This window comes from Trachypithecus francoisi, unplaced genomic scaffold (assembly GCF_009764315.1).
Source record: "Trachypithecus francoisi isolate TF-2019V2 unplaced genomic scaffold, Tfra_2.0 Lachesis_group4, whole genome shotgun sequence".
NCBI lineage: Eukaryota > Metazoa > Chordata > Mammalia > Primates > Cercopithecidae > Trachypithecus > Trachypithecus francoisi.
The window spans coordinates 12,020,418-12,038,630 of NW_022681469.1; the positions used below are offsets into that span (position 1 = coordinate 12,020,418).

Sequence of the window (18,213 nt, forward strand, 5' to 3'; positions counted from 1 at the left end):
ATTATGTAAAAATAGCTTCAGAGTGAACATTCTCTGCTTTCTTGGGCCCAATATGCTCCTTCATAGTTCCACTGGGCATACAACAATTATTTTTACTTTCCAGAAAAAAACTGAGACTGTTATTAGCTCCTCCTCCCTTAAAAATGCATCTAAAAAATGTCCAAGTGTGGAAAGGAATCCCAGTGTGTCCCATACCTGTGGTTGTACAATTATCCCCTAGTTTAAATTGCTGAGCAATTGGCCATTTCTTGCCAACAAAGTCATTTCGTATATAGAATAGATAAAATAGGGATTCATTCTTTCACAAATATTTCAAAAATGTCTATTACACTGCAAAGCAAAATGCTCACACTCAAAGCCCACCTACTGATGAATTCTAATAGAAATGAAAATGTACGTATTACGTTTAATGAAATGTGATGGAATTGCATATGGGGCTAAGCACTAAAACCAAATCCAATATGGTTCTGCTACTAGTTCCTTGTTGGGAAGTCTCAGGAGGAGCCATTTCCTCTTTGAGGGAGTTCTCAGTTCTTCATCTGCAAAGTCAGTAGCTAGACTAGAAAATGTATGTGAAGCCGGCCACCTCTAAACATTTTCTGGCTCCATGACTCCTCTCTTCTATTCTGCTTTCAAGTCAGTCATTGCAGAGAGCAAATCTCTTTTCTGAGTATTATAAATTATATTTTGATCTGAAAGCACCTCCTTCTGGAAAATGCTTATTTCTCTGTGTGAGCATCAAGACCTCATTTTTGATGCTTAATTAATGTTTAAGGCATGTTTTCTTGTGAGGTTAAGAACAGATGCTGGACAATAAATTTCATTTCAGGGTTGAGAATATAGGAAGTAAACAAATAGCTACTACATGACCCTCTGCACTACCAAAGGGAAGAATTAAGAACAGCGGCAGCAATAATAATAATAATAATGGCTAACACGTATAAATCCCTACCTTGAACCAGCCACGGTGCTAAGCACTTTCCAGTTATTATCTAATTTAATCTTCATGACAAATCTATGAAGTAAGCATTATTATTCCTATTATGAGTGGCAATAATGGGGTTCGGAAAGCTTAAGCAATCATCTCAAAATATACCCATTTAGTAAAGGTGGCATTTGCTTTGTCTTTAAACCCAAAGGGCCATCTCTTTTCATTATATCGTATCATTTATAATAAAGAATAATGCTACACTTCATAATATGGTTACCACAAACAATCCCTGTGCATGCATAGTCTGTTCTAAACTAAAAAGTGACATTGTGAATGACATTGTGAATAATTCTTTGAATTATTACAATTTTAAGCATTCTATATGATATGTAAGCAGGGATAAATTGTGATATAAATCACAATAATGTACTGATATTACACTGCTTTTTTATGTGACATTTAAAATATAGATGTTAGGTACTATCTGTAGTGTTAGTATCTGAACACTAAGTAAATTAATTTATTCAGCTAGTGTTTTTTTTCTTTTCTTTTTCTTTCTTCTTTTTTTTTTTTTTTTTGAGACGGAGTCTTGCTCTGTCGTCCAGGCTGGAATACAGTGGCGCTATCTCGGCTCACTGCAAGCTCCGCCTCCTGGGTTCACGCCATTCTCCTGCCTCAGCTTCCCAAGTAGCTGGGATTACAGGCGCCGCCACCACACCTGGTCAATTTTTTTTTTTGTATTTTTAGTAGAGACGGGGTTTCACCATGTTAGCCAGGATGGTCTCGATCTCCTGACCTCGTGATCCACCCGCCTCCGCCTCCCAAAGTGCTGGGATTACAGGTGGGAGACGCCGCACCCGGCCTTTTTTTTTTTTTTTTTTTTTCAAATAAAGTAATCGGTTGTCATTTTGGGATAATTATTTATAGGTGGACCATCAACACATTCCCAGTTGATTCAAGTTCCCAAGACTGCCAGAGAAGCAGCAGAGAATCACTGAATCTTGGAGGAGAAAATACAAACAGGGGCCGCTGTAAGTATTACAACTAGTCTCTGGGAACACATGAGTGTATACACACATGCATCATTGTATGTACAGACAAGTGACTGCACACAATGACACGAGAAGACCATGAAATAAAATGAAACCAACATTGACTTAGAATAAGCCTTTTGAAAGAACAGCAAGATGGAAGCTTAAAATTAAAACTGATAAATAAAAGGATGAGAACTTTTATGCACATCTGAATTTATACATTGAGATTCAAATCTTGTACATATTTTAAAATGATAGAGCAAATTATATATTTTTTCCATTTTTCACAATTTTGGCTAATGATTTTTTTCATTTTAATTTAAAATGGTAAAAACACATGAGATCTACTTTCTTAACAAATTTGTAGGTGCTCAACGCATTATTTCTGACTGTAAGTATGATGGTGTGTAGCACATTCCTAGAATTTATTCGTCTGCTCAACTTCATGCCGATTAATAGTAATTCTACATTTCCACTTCCTCCCCAGCCCCTGGCACCCACCACTCAACTCTTTGATTCTATAACTGTGACTATTTTAGATGCTTTATGTAGTTGAATCATACAGTATCGGTCTTTCATTGATTATAGTAATATTTCAATATTAATAATAAAGTTATTGATTATTAATGCAGAAAAGTATAAAAAAGGTTATCCATAATACTACATCTCAGAAATATTAGTATTATGATGTAATTTTTGCGCAATTTTTTCTTTTCTTTTTTTTTTTTTTTTTTCCACAATGGAGTCTGGCTCTGTTGCTCAGGCTGGAGTGCAGTGGCACGATCTCAGCTCACTGCAAGCTCTGCCTCTCCGGTTCACGCCATTCTCCTGCCTCAGCCTCCTGAGTAGCTAGGACTACAGGCACCCGCCACCATGCCTGGCTAATATTTTTGTATTTTTTAGTAGAGACGGGGTTTCATCGTGTTAGCCAGGATGGTCTCGATCTCCTGACCTCATGACCCACCCATCTCAGCCTCCCAAAGTGCTGGGATTACGGGCGTGAGCCACCACATCCGGCCCCAGATTTTTTTTGTATTTTTAGTAGATACAGGGTTTCACCATGTTAGCCAGGATAGTCTCGATCTCCTGCGCTTGTGATCCACCTGTGTTGGCCTCCCAAAGTGCTGAGATTACAGGCGTGAGCCACCTTGCCCAGCCTGCACATTTTTAAATCAAACTGCTAAGTGAAAGAGATATTGATCTGTATAAACAATTTTATATTCTGCTTTTCTTCACCTAATACATATTTTTTGTTGTTGTTACTATTAAAATTTCTTTAAATAATTTGCAATGGCTGTTCAACACAGTTTATTCAACCACTTCCCTTTTTGTCATGACTTTCAAATAACTACTCTTAGGAAAAATCGTACTATAGATGTACTGTGTTCCCCTCAAGGACAGAAAAATTTTTCTTTTTAAATTGTTACTTTGGAACCTTTGAGAATAAAGGACCACTAAACAAGCAAATACATAATTGCTCTTATATTTACACTTAGGGACTGAGTGAATAAACAAAAAATTATTTTGTGCTTCCTTTTCATATTGTTAAAATGAAAATAGTTCCTAATGAAGATAGTTGTTAGCAGTATTGTGAGGTTTTAAATAAGGAACTTAGCACAATATCTGACATATCATCAATGATTAATAAATTGTGATACAAACTATAATTACAATAGTAATGATAATAATTATTTTTATAATCATTCTTTCTTTTTTTTTTTTTTTTTTTTTTTTGAGGCGGAGTCTCGCTCTGTCGCCCGGACTGGAGTGCAGTGGCCGGATCTCAGCTCACTGCAAGCTCCGCCTCCCGGGTTCACGCCATTCTCCTGCCTCAGCCTCCCGAGTAGCTGGGACTACAGGCGCCCACCACTTCGCCCGGCTAGTTTTTGTATTTTTAGTAGAGATGGGGTTTCACCGTGTTAGCCAGTATGGTCTCGATCTCCTGAATCATTCTTTCTATGAATCTGTTATGCTCTGATTTTATGCTGTCTTTAAGAGGCAACATGCTTTGATAGAAAGGCCAAAAATTAAAGTGCCATTGCTTGTTATGAGAGTAAGTTAATTCACTTCTTCAACTTTGGTTTTCTCATTTGAAAAATGGGGGTTTAATTACCTGTTTTGCATCTTTGTTATAAGGATACAATACATATGAGCTGGACAGCCTAAATAAATGCTACTTATTGCTCAGCTGCTAGCTCAAATATTTCCTACTAGGTATAGTTCTGATTCAAGCTAGTGAGAATTAATCTAACAAATGGTAGTTTAGTTAACCAAACCACCCACTATTTCTTCAATTAAAAAGCAAGCATGGGAATAGTAGTGTATACTTAATTTTGTAAGGTGAACCCATTGTACAATTGGAGATAAGATCACAGTCAAGAGTATCTTTTTATTTGCCAAAAAAAAAAAAAAAAAAATCAGAATTCTCATATAACCCCCTCCCCAGTTTTGTGCTCAAGACTCTTACTAAGTAACTGGATTATCTGTGCCAGACTGAGGTTGTCTAGAATTATCCAAATAGCTCTTTTAGGTGGTCAGTCCAATTTAAATGCAATAAAACATCCTCCAAACCAATTTAATGGCATCAACCACTAAAGTAATTGTTTGAACTTTCAATAGAACACATTTTCACTCTGTGTATTATGCCTGTCTAGGCACAACTCCAGATAAGCATGATTAAGATGACACAGTGACTTCACTCTCAAAATCGGAAGAACATTCACATGTATCATTCAAATTCTTCTGACAACCCTATAAGGCAAGGGAGAATAGGATGTGTGGCATTTTATGTGAATTGGAAAGGTTTGGCTGGGATTGCTGAGCACATCACCATACAGTGGTATTGTGTGGTGTCCCATGGTCAATGAAGGTGTTACTAAAAGTTCAAAAAGATGCACAATCCCAGGCCTGCATCATTTACTTCATTAGTAGAAAAATAGCCCTTTGAGGGCTGGGAATGGTGGCTCATGCCTGTAATCCCAGCACTTTGGGAGGCTGAGGCCGGCAGGTCACGAGGTCAGGAGTTCGAGACCAGCCTGTCCAACATGGTTAAACCCCGTCCCTACCAAAAATACAAAAATTAGCTGGGTGTGGTGGTATGCACCTGTAGTCCCAGCTACTTGGGAGGTTCAGGCAGGAGAATCGCTTGAACCCAGCAGGCAGAGGTTGCAGTGAACTGAGATGGGGCCACTGCACTCCACCCCGGGTGACAGAGCGAGACTCCAGCCTGGATGACAGAGCGAGACTCCATCTCAAAAACAAAAATAAAACAAACAAACAAGAGCCCTTTGAGGTGGAAGCTAATAAGTGGGGCAAAGCTATTTTATTGATTTGTCTGCTCTGTTTTAGAGAAAATCAGCTATTTTCTCTTTATGCTATTTACAAAGGTTAATGCTTGTTAAATGTGAACAGAGTGTGTGAAAACAATATAAATTTGTATTCTGTTAGCATATATTCTATTCTGCTATATTCTATAATGGAATAGTATAGAATGTAATGTACTCTATAGAACATACTATATCTATAATAGAATATTAGAGAATACACTTTGCTAACAGACTACAAATTATATTGTTTTGAATGTCTATTTTTTTTTTTTTTTTTTTTTTTTTAGCAAACGTGAAATGCAAAGGAACAGCTCTATAAATAAACCCCAGCCAAACTATGTGGCAGATCTAATCAATCTCTTCTTGATCCCAAACTTAAATTCACAATAAGGAAAATGTCCAATTAACCAAAGGAGATTATAGATTCAAATTGATCCTGGCTGAAAAGATGATACACTTAATGGCAAAATAAAAAGTAATGTGTAATTAGTAACAATAAAACCACTTAGATTAAAAATGCTTAGAAGAAATGTTGCATAATTCTCCACAAATCACAGACAAAAGATATGAGAATTCAGGAGGTCATTTTCTTTTGCAATATTTATGCTGGTGAGGTGACATAATAGTATTTTCTTCTACAATATATACATAGGAGATCTATATATGTAGGTATACTTTAACACTAGAAATATTGTCCTTATCAATATGAAGTGTATGGAAATCTCAGCATGCAGTACATGCTTTCCACGAATAACAGACACTGCTATATAAATCAAATGAATGTTCAGTCAATTCTTACAATGTGTCCATTTTTCTTTCATAGTTCCTAGGAACACAATGAGCTGATTTCTAGGTGACACTTCCGCATCATCTATACCAGCAGTTCTTACCCAGGGGCAGTTTGGCCTCTATGAGACTTTTGGGTCAATTTTGGTTGTCCCAACTGAGGGAAATATGAGGTTCTCCTAGAATTTAATGGGTAGAAACCAGGGATGTTGCTAAAGGTTCCAGTGTACGGGACAGCCCTTTCCTCCAAAGCCAAGAATTATAGAGCCAAAAATATCAACAATGTCAAGGATGACAAACTTTAATCCCTACTGACAAAACTTTATCTTTACTGAAAGTCAAAAATATAATTTGTTTTCAAACATTTATGTACTAATGATCATATATCTAAAGTTGCTAAGTGTTTACCATAAGAGACCTAACACAGGGACATCTTGCTAAAAACATTCCATAAATAAGGACTTTTTTCCTAGGAAAGATTATTATTTGGGGGTGCTTGAGGGTAGAGTATTCAAATGTTTACAAAATAATTGTTACAGGTTGAATGCTTTCTTTAATCCTTGAGATTATTCCCCCATTAATTGGTAATAAAAGAGAATACTGACAGTTTCTTTAACTCCTCCAGTCCAGCCAAACAAGCATGAAAGGTGAAAAACTAATATGATAGTATTTTGAGCATGTGAGAAAAAATATATATGCTTCATTTAGAAGCATAGAAAATATAAAAAAACTAAATTTGAACATCTTGATTACTTCTTTTCAAGTCTAACTATAAAAGATCTGATACTATTCTAATAGTAATAAAAATATTTAATCTCTGAAAATCACTGATTTCTAATTCAAGTAATTTAAATTGCTTGAAATTTTAAAAGTGAGCATACTAAATAATTATTTTATTATGTTGTTACTTTTAATTCATGAGGACAATTACTGCCATCTTAAATATTTGCTCTTCTCTCCCTAGCTAAGCTAATTTAAATAGGTGATAATTAAAACTAACAACACAAGAATAAAAGCTAATAAAAGAATCACTTATATATATTTGCAGTGTTTTAAATTTTTTTTTTTTTTTTTTTGAGACGGAGTCTTGCTCTGTCACCCAGGCTGGAGTGCAGTGGCCGGATCTCAGCTCACTGCAAGCTCCGCCTCCCGGGTTCACGCCATTCTCCCGCCTCAGCCTCCGGAGTAGCTGGGACTACAGGCGCCCGCCACCTCGCCCGGCTAGTTTTTTGTATTTTTTGTAGAGACGGGGTTTCACCGTGTTAGCCAGGATGGTCTCGATCTCCTGACCTCGTGATCCACCCGTCTCGGCCGCAATCATCTATCAAAAATAAAAATTAACATACATATCAAAGGTAGTTAAAATATCTCAGGGGGTAAAACTACCTGAGAAAATACACTAACTGATATTGATAAATTTTCTGCACCAAAATGCAATTAAAGCTTGAGTTGTGTTTATTTGCAAGTTGTTCTTCAATGAGTCCAATATGAAGAAGATTCATCATTTAAATTTTTCTGCTGGACATGTGGAATGCACAGTACTACTGAGATATTTTTCTTACTGGATATCTCCTATATATTCTTATGGTGATAATCGATGGGCCAGAGCATTTCTATGGTCATTAGAATTCACAAAATTGTATGTTCTGTGGGCCATCACTAAGATTATAAAAAGCCCTTGTGGGTGAAGAAGAAACAAAGAAGAATGAACCAGAGGAGAAGAGTGTTAAATTTCAGAGAGGAAGCTCTGCTCTAGATTGTTATGCAGGATTTCTAGGTCTGCGATTAATTCACTTATGCACGTCACATAACTCTGTGGATTTTGGTTTCCTCATTAGTAAAATAAGGGATTGGGCTGGATGCTCTCTCGGGAACTTTTCAGCTTTGAAGTTCTCACAGAGTACACACATGGCTCCTCTTTGTAGTAATCAAAATATCTTATTTATAAACCACAGTGAAACATAGTTCTTTTCCATTACCTTATTCTTCTCTTTAACCAGGCACCAAAATGTGTGTATATATACTTCTGCTTTAATATGTTTACATTTCTTGGGAAATTATTTTATGAAAAACTTGGGACTAATGTGTATAATAAAAGTTATACCCTCCATTATTCTAGAAAGTATACTGCTATTCATATTTCAGAGTGACAGACATAGGTCTAATTGCATATTACTCTCTGCCAGAAATTTTAATTTGCTTTTAAATCGACATTCTTGATTTTATATGTCAGTTTAACTTTGAAAATTCTTGAAAGTAAATTTAAATTTAGATTTTACGGTAATATGATGTGACTCCAACTCTGTATCAGTGACATATTAAATAGTTCTCCAAAATACAAGCTAGCTGCCAATTGTAACTGTCTTGTTCCTAAATATAAAGGTAGGCTCACCATGTTCTCTCATTAAACAGAGTCAATTGTAAGTTTCTTCCAAGTAAACAAATTACACTAGAAAAAAACAATGAAATACTGATAGCATGTTTCCCCATAGAATAAAAAATGAGAACCTATATTTCCATGCTTTAAATTTGTTCATTTCAAATGTCACCCTCAAATGGTAATCCAGGAATGAGATCCACTGAGTATCTGATCCACTAGCTATCTACCTTAGTCAACCCCTGCCAGAAAGGCTTATACCCAAATTACGTAAAAATGTCTATCGTGTGCACCTTCATCGATAGCCTTATCCCTACAATAATATTTATATGTACAGATCAAAAAGTCATTATCTCAAACTGACATTGAATGACAATCCACAGAAATCCACATAATCTCAAACTGACACTGAATGACAATCCACAGAAATAGTCTATTACAAAGCACTCCAATTCTAGTTTGAAACACAAACTATTCTTAAAAGCACTAAAAATACTACATGTGCTCAAATCTAAGTTCCAGATCTCCTAATGGCAAGAACATTTCTGGTTACAACATACAATAGTTTTTAAAACCTAATAACTTGAAAACTTAGAACACAGCATATCCCAAATATGTCATATAGTACCTGACAATTGTAATTACCTCTTTAATTACCAGTTTATTTTATATAACTTGGCAGTGATATCTATTAAATCTATTTTTACGTTAAATTACTTTTATGTTGACATTAATCTAGATCTTGAATTTTTTTTTCCTCTGATGATAAGCAATCCATATACATAACCATGAAGCAACCTCAAAATTATGGTTTAAAATAACCAGAAATAATAATACAAGTTATAGAAATATTTAAATTAGAAAAAAACCACTGAGTTATTTGCTTTATATAGCTCTGTTTGAACATCTATTATTATATTTAGTTTGGCAATTATTTCAATATTTTGTAGGCCCCCTAGAGCATTATTCAATATGGAGCAATAAAATCATATCCTGTTCCACCAATAAAATAATCTATACAGCCTCAAATAGAAAACAGTTTTCACTGGGGGAATAAATTATGTCTGTACCATTTATATTTGATGTCAGTTCACTTCAGCAAACATTTATTGTGTACAGGGAGCCTACCATTTAAGGGGATGCCAGTGATGAATAAGGTGACACTTGCTGTCTCCTCCTCCCAGTATCTTACAGTTGACTTTATTTTGAATTATTTTGTTAAATATTGCATTGGAAATATTCATGTAATATAATGGTATATGATATCTGATAAATATTCTTATGAAAATAAACACGTGACTCACTGTGGAAATTCAGAGAATTCTTGTTAAAGATTGCCTCTCAACTGAATCTTGAAAGATAAAAAAGATTGGTCAGGTAAAGGATGACGGAGAGGGTATTTTGGTTAGAGAAAGTATCTCGAATGAGTGGGTGTTAAACAAGCAGGTCACTAATGTATGACGAAAGATAGCTTGTATTCATATTTGGATCATAAAACACAATATGACACGATTTAAGACTACAGAGGTAGTCGGTGGGTGGGGAGAAATTAAATTTCAAACAAACAGCTTGGACTTTATAGGCAATGTAGCATCATTAACATGTAGTCAGCCCAGATGTAATATGGTCAGATTTGCACTTAAGATTTAAAATTAGCAAAATGCTTTAAAAATAGTATAATTCAATGTCTTTAATCTTATTAATATTAATAAGATTAACAAATCTGTCATAAATATATTGATCCTCTAAGCAATGTAATAATTTACATATTTATCTATGTACACTGAAATGAGACTTAGGTTGCTAGCTAAAAACTCCAAATATGAAATAAATTATGTTCTTCCCTCTGTGTCTCTGTGTCTTTGAAAATGTTAGTCCTTGTCTTGAATGCTCCTTTACACCTAATTTCTGTTGCTTCTTAGTGAAATCTTATTTCATTAGTCAATATAGGTGAGGCTTCCTTCTCTGTCATAGCATTTATCATAGAGTATTTAAACTATTTACTTATTCATTTATTCTGCCAAAAATTAGTCTCCTTGAGTGCAGGGTTTATGCTTCAGGTTGTTTCTAAATGCCTGAATGCAATACATGTTCACTGAATAAATTGAAGAGATTATAAAACCAAAATATAAGTACCTGGGATGCTTCTATATGATACAAAATTAAACATCTAATTTAAGTAGAACACACAGGTTGACTTCCAAAACTGATGTTTTATTTTTTTCTCACTTAAACTGATGTAAACATAAATTCGTAATGATTTTAATGAATCATTTATATATATATATACAATATTGTGTTGAATAGTGTTTCTGAAAGTCCATGTCCACTCAAAACCTCAAAACATGGCCTTATTTCAAAATTCGGTCATTGTGGATTGTTCAGATAAGGTCATCCTGGTTTCAGGTAGATCCTAATTCCAATAACCGATGTCCTTAGAAGAAGGCTATGTGAAGACACAGAGACACAGACAAAAGCGAAGAAGTTCACGTGAACGTGAACCCAAAGGCAGAGATTGAAATGAGGCAGCAACGAGCCAAAGAACGCCAAGGACTTCTGGCCACCACCAGGAGATGGGTGAGGGACATGGAATGTTTCTCTCTCCAAGCTTCCAGAAGGAACTACCCTTGCTAACAACTTGACTTCAGACTGTGCCCTCTAGAACCATGATAGAATACCTTTCCATTGTCTTAAACTTTGTCTTAAGATTGCAGAAGTATTTTACAGAGACCCCAGGAAACTAACACATCCGTACTTGGCAGCGTCTCTTGCCTAAGCAGAATGAGAGTGAGGGCAGTTAGTGTGTGTCCTGAGAAGAGGGCATTCTCACTAGAGATGCAGGTGTGCCATCAATCAAACACTGTCTTTTATTTATTTGTATTTAACTTCTCCTGATACGTTTTGTTTTTTTCTCAGGCAGCAACATAATTTTCCATCATGATTTGTGTTGAGTGACATACAGTTTCTATTATTTATTCATCCAAATTAAAAGCCGATATAAAAATGACGTTCGTTGCGTGTACGTTGGTTTCCCAAGGTGCTGTCCTTACTTTTAAGAGGACTCTGGCTAAAAGCTAATTAAGTATTTGCCATCAAAAATGCTCAGTACTTTAATCAATGCACTGTGTTTGGCTTTTTAAAATGAATGTTTGAGTAATGCAGCCATAAATGATTTTTTGAAATTATTAATCGGAGACCTCTTCCTTTTGCTTTAGGAAGTCCCACTGGTGTCGCATAAGAAGATTAGTGTCTGCGCTGGGGGAGGAAGCTCACTGAGTCAAAAGGCATGGGACATATTGCTAAGTTTTTTTTTTTTTTTTTTTTTTTTTTTTTTTTTTGAGACGGAGTCTCGCTCTGTCGCCCAGGCTGGAGTGCAGTGGCCTGATCTCAGCTCATTGCAAGCTCCGCCTCCCAGGTTCACGCCATTCTCCTGCCTCAGCCTCCCGAGTAGCTGGGACTACAGGCGCCCGCCATCTCGCCCGGCTAATTTTTTGTATTTTTTAGTAGAGACGGGGTTTCACAGTGTTAGCCAGGATGGTCTCGATCTCCTGACCTCGTGATCCACCCACCTCAGCCTCCCAAAGTGCTGGGATTACAGGCTTGAGCCACCGCGCCCGGCCCATATTGCTAAGTTTTAAAAATAACTTAATGCATTTGTTTCAACTAAACTTGAGGGAAAACCAAATGTAGAGGAAGCAGAATGTTTCAAAATGAGTTTAGATTTATTGAAATTGGAATTCATATTATATTCAAGACAAGTCAGGAAACAGGAACAAGAGAAGCCCTAAAGGCTTCAAAGCAGTGGCCTGGAACGAAATTCTCCACCTGGAATAGAGTCAGCGACTTATTTCAACCTTGAGAAGTACCTCATTTCTCAGATGACAAAGTGATCACGGAGGAACTGCACAGAGGAAAGATGGCAAACACAAGGGGAGTTACACCAGACTCACGGTCAAACAGAAACAGTGCTCACATGATGATTTCTCTCTCGTTTTCGGGCGAACTTCGCAGTGACAGAAGTCCCATTGTCTCACTTGCAGGTTTAAGACAGATCCCAGGTACACCCTCTCAGGAGTTTCCAGACAGATTAGAGAATTCATCTCTCTTCCACAGGCAGGATCAAAACGATGTTTCTCCTTGCTGAGACCCTAGAGGACACAGCACTGCTATTCTCTGGGAGGGCATAATGGGGGGCTGTGTCTAATCTACATTTCCCAACTCAAAGTTCTATGATTCCTTTTGTCATTGAAAAATCAAAAGAAAGCTCTTGAGACAACAGTTCACTAAGCTCAGAAACACGGAGTATCATCTTCTAAGGGCTCTTTCTAGTTTGAACTCTAGTATAGAAAATTTACATCGAAGTAACTTTTGGAAAGTGTTTCGTAACAAATATGTCTAACATATATATTTTTTAAAATACAAACACGTATATTTTTCTTGGAAAAGAGATAAATGTAATTTGGATTCTTCGCAAATAATAAATGGAAAACCATCTTATCTGGACATTTGGTGTATGCTCTGGTATGAACGCATCCTTCAGAGTTCAATATTTGGAAACTTAACCCCCAATGCAACAATGTGGAGAGGTGGGACTTTTAAGACATGAATAGGTCATGAGGGCCCAGTTTTCTATTATGACATGATGCAAAAAGAAGGCCCTCGCCAGATGCATGTCCCTTGACCTTGAGCTCCCCAGTCTCCAGAACTGTAAGAAATAGACCTGTGTTCATTCTAGATTACTGAGTCCCAGAGATTCTGTTACAGTAACACAAAACAGACTAAAACTGTGTGGTTAGTAAGATGACTGGTCATTACATTATTGACAGTAAAGACAGTTTTCAGGATGATTATATTTTTGTTTTTCAAACTAAGGAAAAAAAATAGAGACTGACACTTAACTTTTATAGGTCCTTCATGTTATAAAAAGACATGAAAAAAATAGATGCTTTGTTTCCTCTAAGCTGTACTGTCCAATGTTAGCCAGTAGTCACATTATTTAAATTTGAATTCAAATGAATTAAAAATTAAATGAAATTAAAAATTTAGTTCCACAGTTGTCTTAGCTACATTTCATATGCTAATAGCCACATACGGTTAGTGGCTAGAGCATACTGACAACATCTACATCTTTGTAGAAAGTTCTATCAGAGAACATTGCTCAGGCCTAGTTTTGTCTTTTCTTTTCTAAAATATATTGACTCTTGTATTAGTTTCATGTTGTTGCTATAACAGATTATCCCAAACTTAGTGACTTAAAATAACAGAAATTTGTTTTTTCACAACTTCGGAGGTCAGAAGTTCCAAAGTGGTGTCACTAAATGAAATCGATGTGTTGGCAAGATCACATTCCCTCCAGAGAAAATCTGCCCCTTTCCTTTCCCTCTCCTGGTAGCTGCTGGCATTCCTTGGCTTATCGTCACATCACTCCAGTCTCTGGTTCCAAGGTGTTCACATTCTCTCCCTTCCTATCTGTGAAATCTCTCCCTGCCTACCTTTCACAAGGATACATGTGACTGCACTTAGGGCCCACCTGGCTAATGTAAAATTGTCTTTCCCTGTCATGATTGTTAACTTAGTCACATCTGCAAATACTTACATGCTTACAGCTTCCAAGAATAAAGGCTTTATGTTACGAGAGGCCATTACCCAACTTACTACATCCAACTGAAATGCTACTTTTTAAATTTTATGTTGCTAAGTTACTTACTCCACTGGCATCCATTGACATAAATGTTAATGTAGTTTCCCAAACCTATATGATTTTCCCCCAAAGGGGCTTATACAGTAGAAAAGTCTGTCTTCCTGATTTGCTTGTTATTTTTCCTTCTGTTCTTGTAATTGTCAAAGCCCAGGCTTGATAGAAAAGCCCATGACAGCACAAACTCACAACTTTATAAATCTACTTGTAACAGTGATAGAACATGTGGTCACCGTTTAAGTCCACACCTGTGGACTCTAAGTGACCTCATTGACAATGTTTGCTTTAAAATTATTACTGGGCCGGACACGGTGGCTCAAGCCTGTAATCCCAGTACTCTGGGAGGCCGAGACGGGCGGATCACGAGGTCAGGAGATCAAGACCATCTTGGCTAACATGGTGAAACCCCGTCACTACTAAAAAAAAAAAAAAACTAGCCGGGCGAGGTGGCGGGTGCCTGTAGTCCCAGCTAATGTAGTCCCAGCTACTTGGGAGGCTGAGGCAGGAGAATGGCGTAAACCTGGGAGGCAGAGCTTACAGTGAGCTGAGATGCAGCCACTGCACTCCAGCCTGGGCGACAGAGCGAGACTCCGTCTCAAAAAATAAATAAATAAATAAAAATAAAATTATTGCTGTAAAAAAAGTCACCTCAAAAATAAATATGTGTCTAGCAATCGTAATGAGAATGAAGAAGAGCCTGCAAAAACTACTTAAAACAATCAAATAGATTATGAATAGATACATGATAGATACATAAATAGATAGATAAGTGGGAATCCATAGAAATATGAGCAAGATTCTTGAACAAACACTTAAAAAAAGGTATACATATGACAAATAAGCAAACCTGTTTTAAAAATCAGAAACATAACTAAAATGAGATATGATAAACACTCACCAGAATGGCTAAACTTTTAAACAATACTAAATATCTTAATTTGTAAGCATCAGGAACTCTAGGTAATTGCATTGGAGACTTTGAATTGGTATAACCAATTCAGAAAATTTTGTGTCATTATTGGCCAAAGGTGAACACACATATATGCTAGTTTGTTATTACCACCCCCAGGTCTATACCCAACAGAGACATGTTTAGTAATTCTTTAGAAATAGCCAACATCTAGAAACAACTCAAACGTTCGTCAGCATGAAATAAACAAATGATTATAGAATATTCACAAGATAGAATCATACTGAGGAAAAGAAACTACTGTCTCTAATATCAGCATGGATAATTCTCAGAAATATGATTTTTAACTAAAGAAGTCAAGTGTAAAATAATGCATCTTTTATGACCCCATCTGCATGAAATTTTTTGAAAAACAAGAACTAATCTATGGTGATACAAATCAGGTGAATTTTTACATTTAAGAGTTACAGTAACTGGGAGAAGGCCTGATCAGGGGTTGTGGCATCTTGATATGATGTTTTGATTAAACTGTGGATGGTCAGATGGGTGCTCATTTTGCTGGGACTAAAAACAGAGCAGTGATAGAGAGCTTTGGCACTATACCAGACCACCTGGTTTCCCTTTCAGACCTATCACTCAGGCTATGTGCTTTTGGGTAAATTTTAACTTTTACTATTTTTATTATGATTAACTCTATGAAATTATTTATCCCACTTCATCTCTCAAAGACCATGTCTTTCTCATCTACTGTGGTAATGTTACCATTTAATACGTTTATCATACATGAAAAGTGCTCATTACATAATTGCTAATAAAATAAATTGCACATACACAGTCTCCATGAAAGATTTATATATATATATATATATGTATGTGTGTGTATGTGTGTATATATATGTGTGTGTGTGTATATATCTATATATGTGTGTGCGTGTGTCTGTATTTATTTACTAAAAGCTAAACATGGTTCTTAACAAAATTTGTGCTGGTCACAATTATATCACATTTTGTTCTGGCCTTCCCGTCATGATGCTACGCTGAGAGCAAGACTACGTGTGAACATGACACTCTGTTCATGAATGACTAGACCACATATGACCAAGGATTCTAATTTATGTTAGACCTCTTTTTGGGCCTCTCCAGAAATGCTAAATTTTCCTTCTAAAGAGCTACATTCTCCTGAAGAATTAAATCTTTTGTCTCTCTACTAATTTTATCTGCTACAATAAAATGGTAACCAAATAAACAGTTTTTGAGAATTGTTAAATGACCTCCATAACCGCTTTTTTGTAGTTTGCACATAACACTATTGCCTGTGAATTAATAAGACGGTATTTGGGCACTATTATAGCTGATATTTTGAACAATTTCTGTTACTAACTTTATATAGAGGCGAAAGCTTCTTATATTCTTTTATATAAAATATTAAGTATCTACGGTGTTTTAGAAAGCTTGTCCAATGGAGGCATTTGAAATTTTCTGCTTAGTGTGAACTCATTTTTGTGGGTTTATAGGAATGAGCAGGAAATGGGCTAATAAGAGACTTTTTGCAAAACACAGAGGAACCAATCCCCCTCCTAGTTGATACCCAGCCTCTTTGTTCCCCCAGGCAATTGTAACAGCAGGAAGAAAAATTTCCGGGAATGAGGAAAGTATATTTTACTAGGGAATTCATATTTTGAAGCCAATGTTTGCAAATCGTGTGTTCATAGATTAAATGCATACTGCCTAGCAGTCTCACAAAGAAACAACAACCACAACTAGAGATAATCTTGAAAGCAGTTCTGTGTTGGTATCGCCTTCACAGAAGCAAAGAAGCAAAGATATATCCTCTCAAGAAGAATTCACCATCAGCCTTGGCCCAAACAAATTTCCACAGATAAAATTTTAAAGAAATTGAGGTCACAGTAAAGAATATGGATAAAAAATTACCATCAACCTTGGCCCAAACAAATTTCCACAGATAAAATTCTAAAGAAATTGAGGTGGCAGTAAAGAATATGGATAAGCATAAGGATAAGGATAAAAAGGACAGACAGGCAAAGGGGATAAGAAGAAAAAGAGGGAGGTAGGAGAGTAGGAGAAAACAACTACCATTTGCAAAAACTAGCAGAAACAATAGACAGAAGAATTATAATCCCCCAAATTCATATGTTGGAATCCTTAGATATAAGCATAATGTATTGAAGAAATAACAAGAGAGATTTAAAATATGTTTAAGGGAAACTAACCTCTTTAGATGACAAAATCGATTTGAAAAAATAAATTAAATTTGGTAGAGAAAACGTCATTGACTTTAAAACCCAGTGGCTGGCTTTAGTATAAGAATACGCATAACTGAAGAGAGACACTTAGTGAACTGGAAGGAAGTTCTTCGAAATGTTTTCAAAACCCATCATAAAGACCCAAACACATGGATAACAATATAGCTTTCCCCTTTTTAAATATTTCATAAGACAAGGCAATTTTATTAATAAGCTTTGTTAATCTATCGAACAAAAAATGTTTCCAAATCTTCAACCTAAAGTATAATTAAGATATAGTGACATGTCTGTTAGTCTCTGTGTGTGTTTATAATACACATTTATAACATACAAATAGGGAAACAACCTTTTATTTTTTATATATATGTAGGTATCTATGCATAGATACACACATATGTAAATGAGAAGGTAGTTTATTGTCAGAGAAAGAAATAATTTTTAAAAAACCAGCTTACTATTTAAATAAAGATAAAACCTGCCACAAATTTAAACAACATGATACTCACAGTAAGAACAGCCATAAACTTCAATTCTGAGTCCAATGCGACCTTCTCCATTCCAATCCAGAGGCACTATGCGTACATAGCGGGCGATAATAGGATGCTGTAATTCATGCCGGACCACACCATCAGAGTTAACATTTCCAGGAAATGCCTGAAAAGGAAATGGTATTTTAAAAATTGGGAAAAATACTTTAGAAACAATCATGTTCTCTGCTAGAATAAACACAAATCTCATCCAATGGTAGGGCTTGCAATTTCTTACACCATAAATAATTTGAAGACAGCTGCTTCCTTACTTTTAATTTGAAAACAAGTCCAGTTTTAAATGGAAAACAGATCAGATTTTCTATAGTTCCTTTCATCCGTGTAAATATATGTTAAAAG

At 35.9% G+C, this 18,213-nt stretch overlaps 1 protein-coding gene across 1 annotated transcript in view; it reads right to left on the minus strand.

Annotated features, from left to right (window-relative positions):
- CNTNAP2 (contactin associated protein 2) overlaps positions 1-18,213 on the minus strand; it is a 2,313,133-nt gene that overhangs the window by 1,390,266 nt on the left and 904,654 nt on the right. Inside the window, exon 4 of the mRNA XM_033192342.1 lies at positions 17,833-17,980. Coding sequence (XP_033048233.1) covers positions 17,833-17,980 — 148 coding nt within the window. The remainder of the gene's footprint in view (positions 1-17,832; positions 17,981-18,213) is intronic.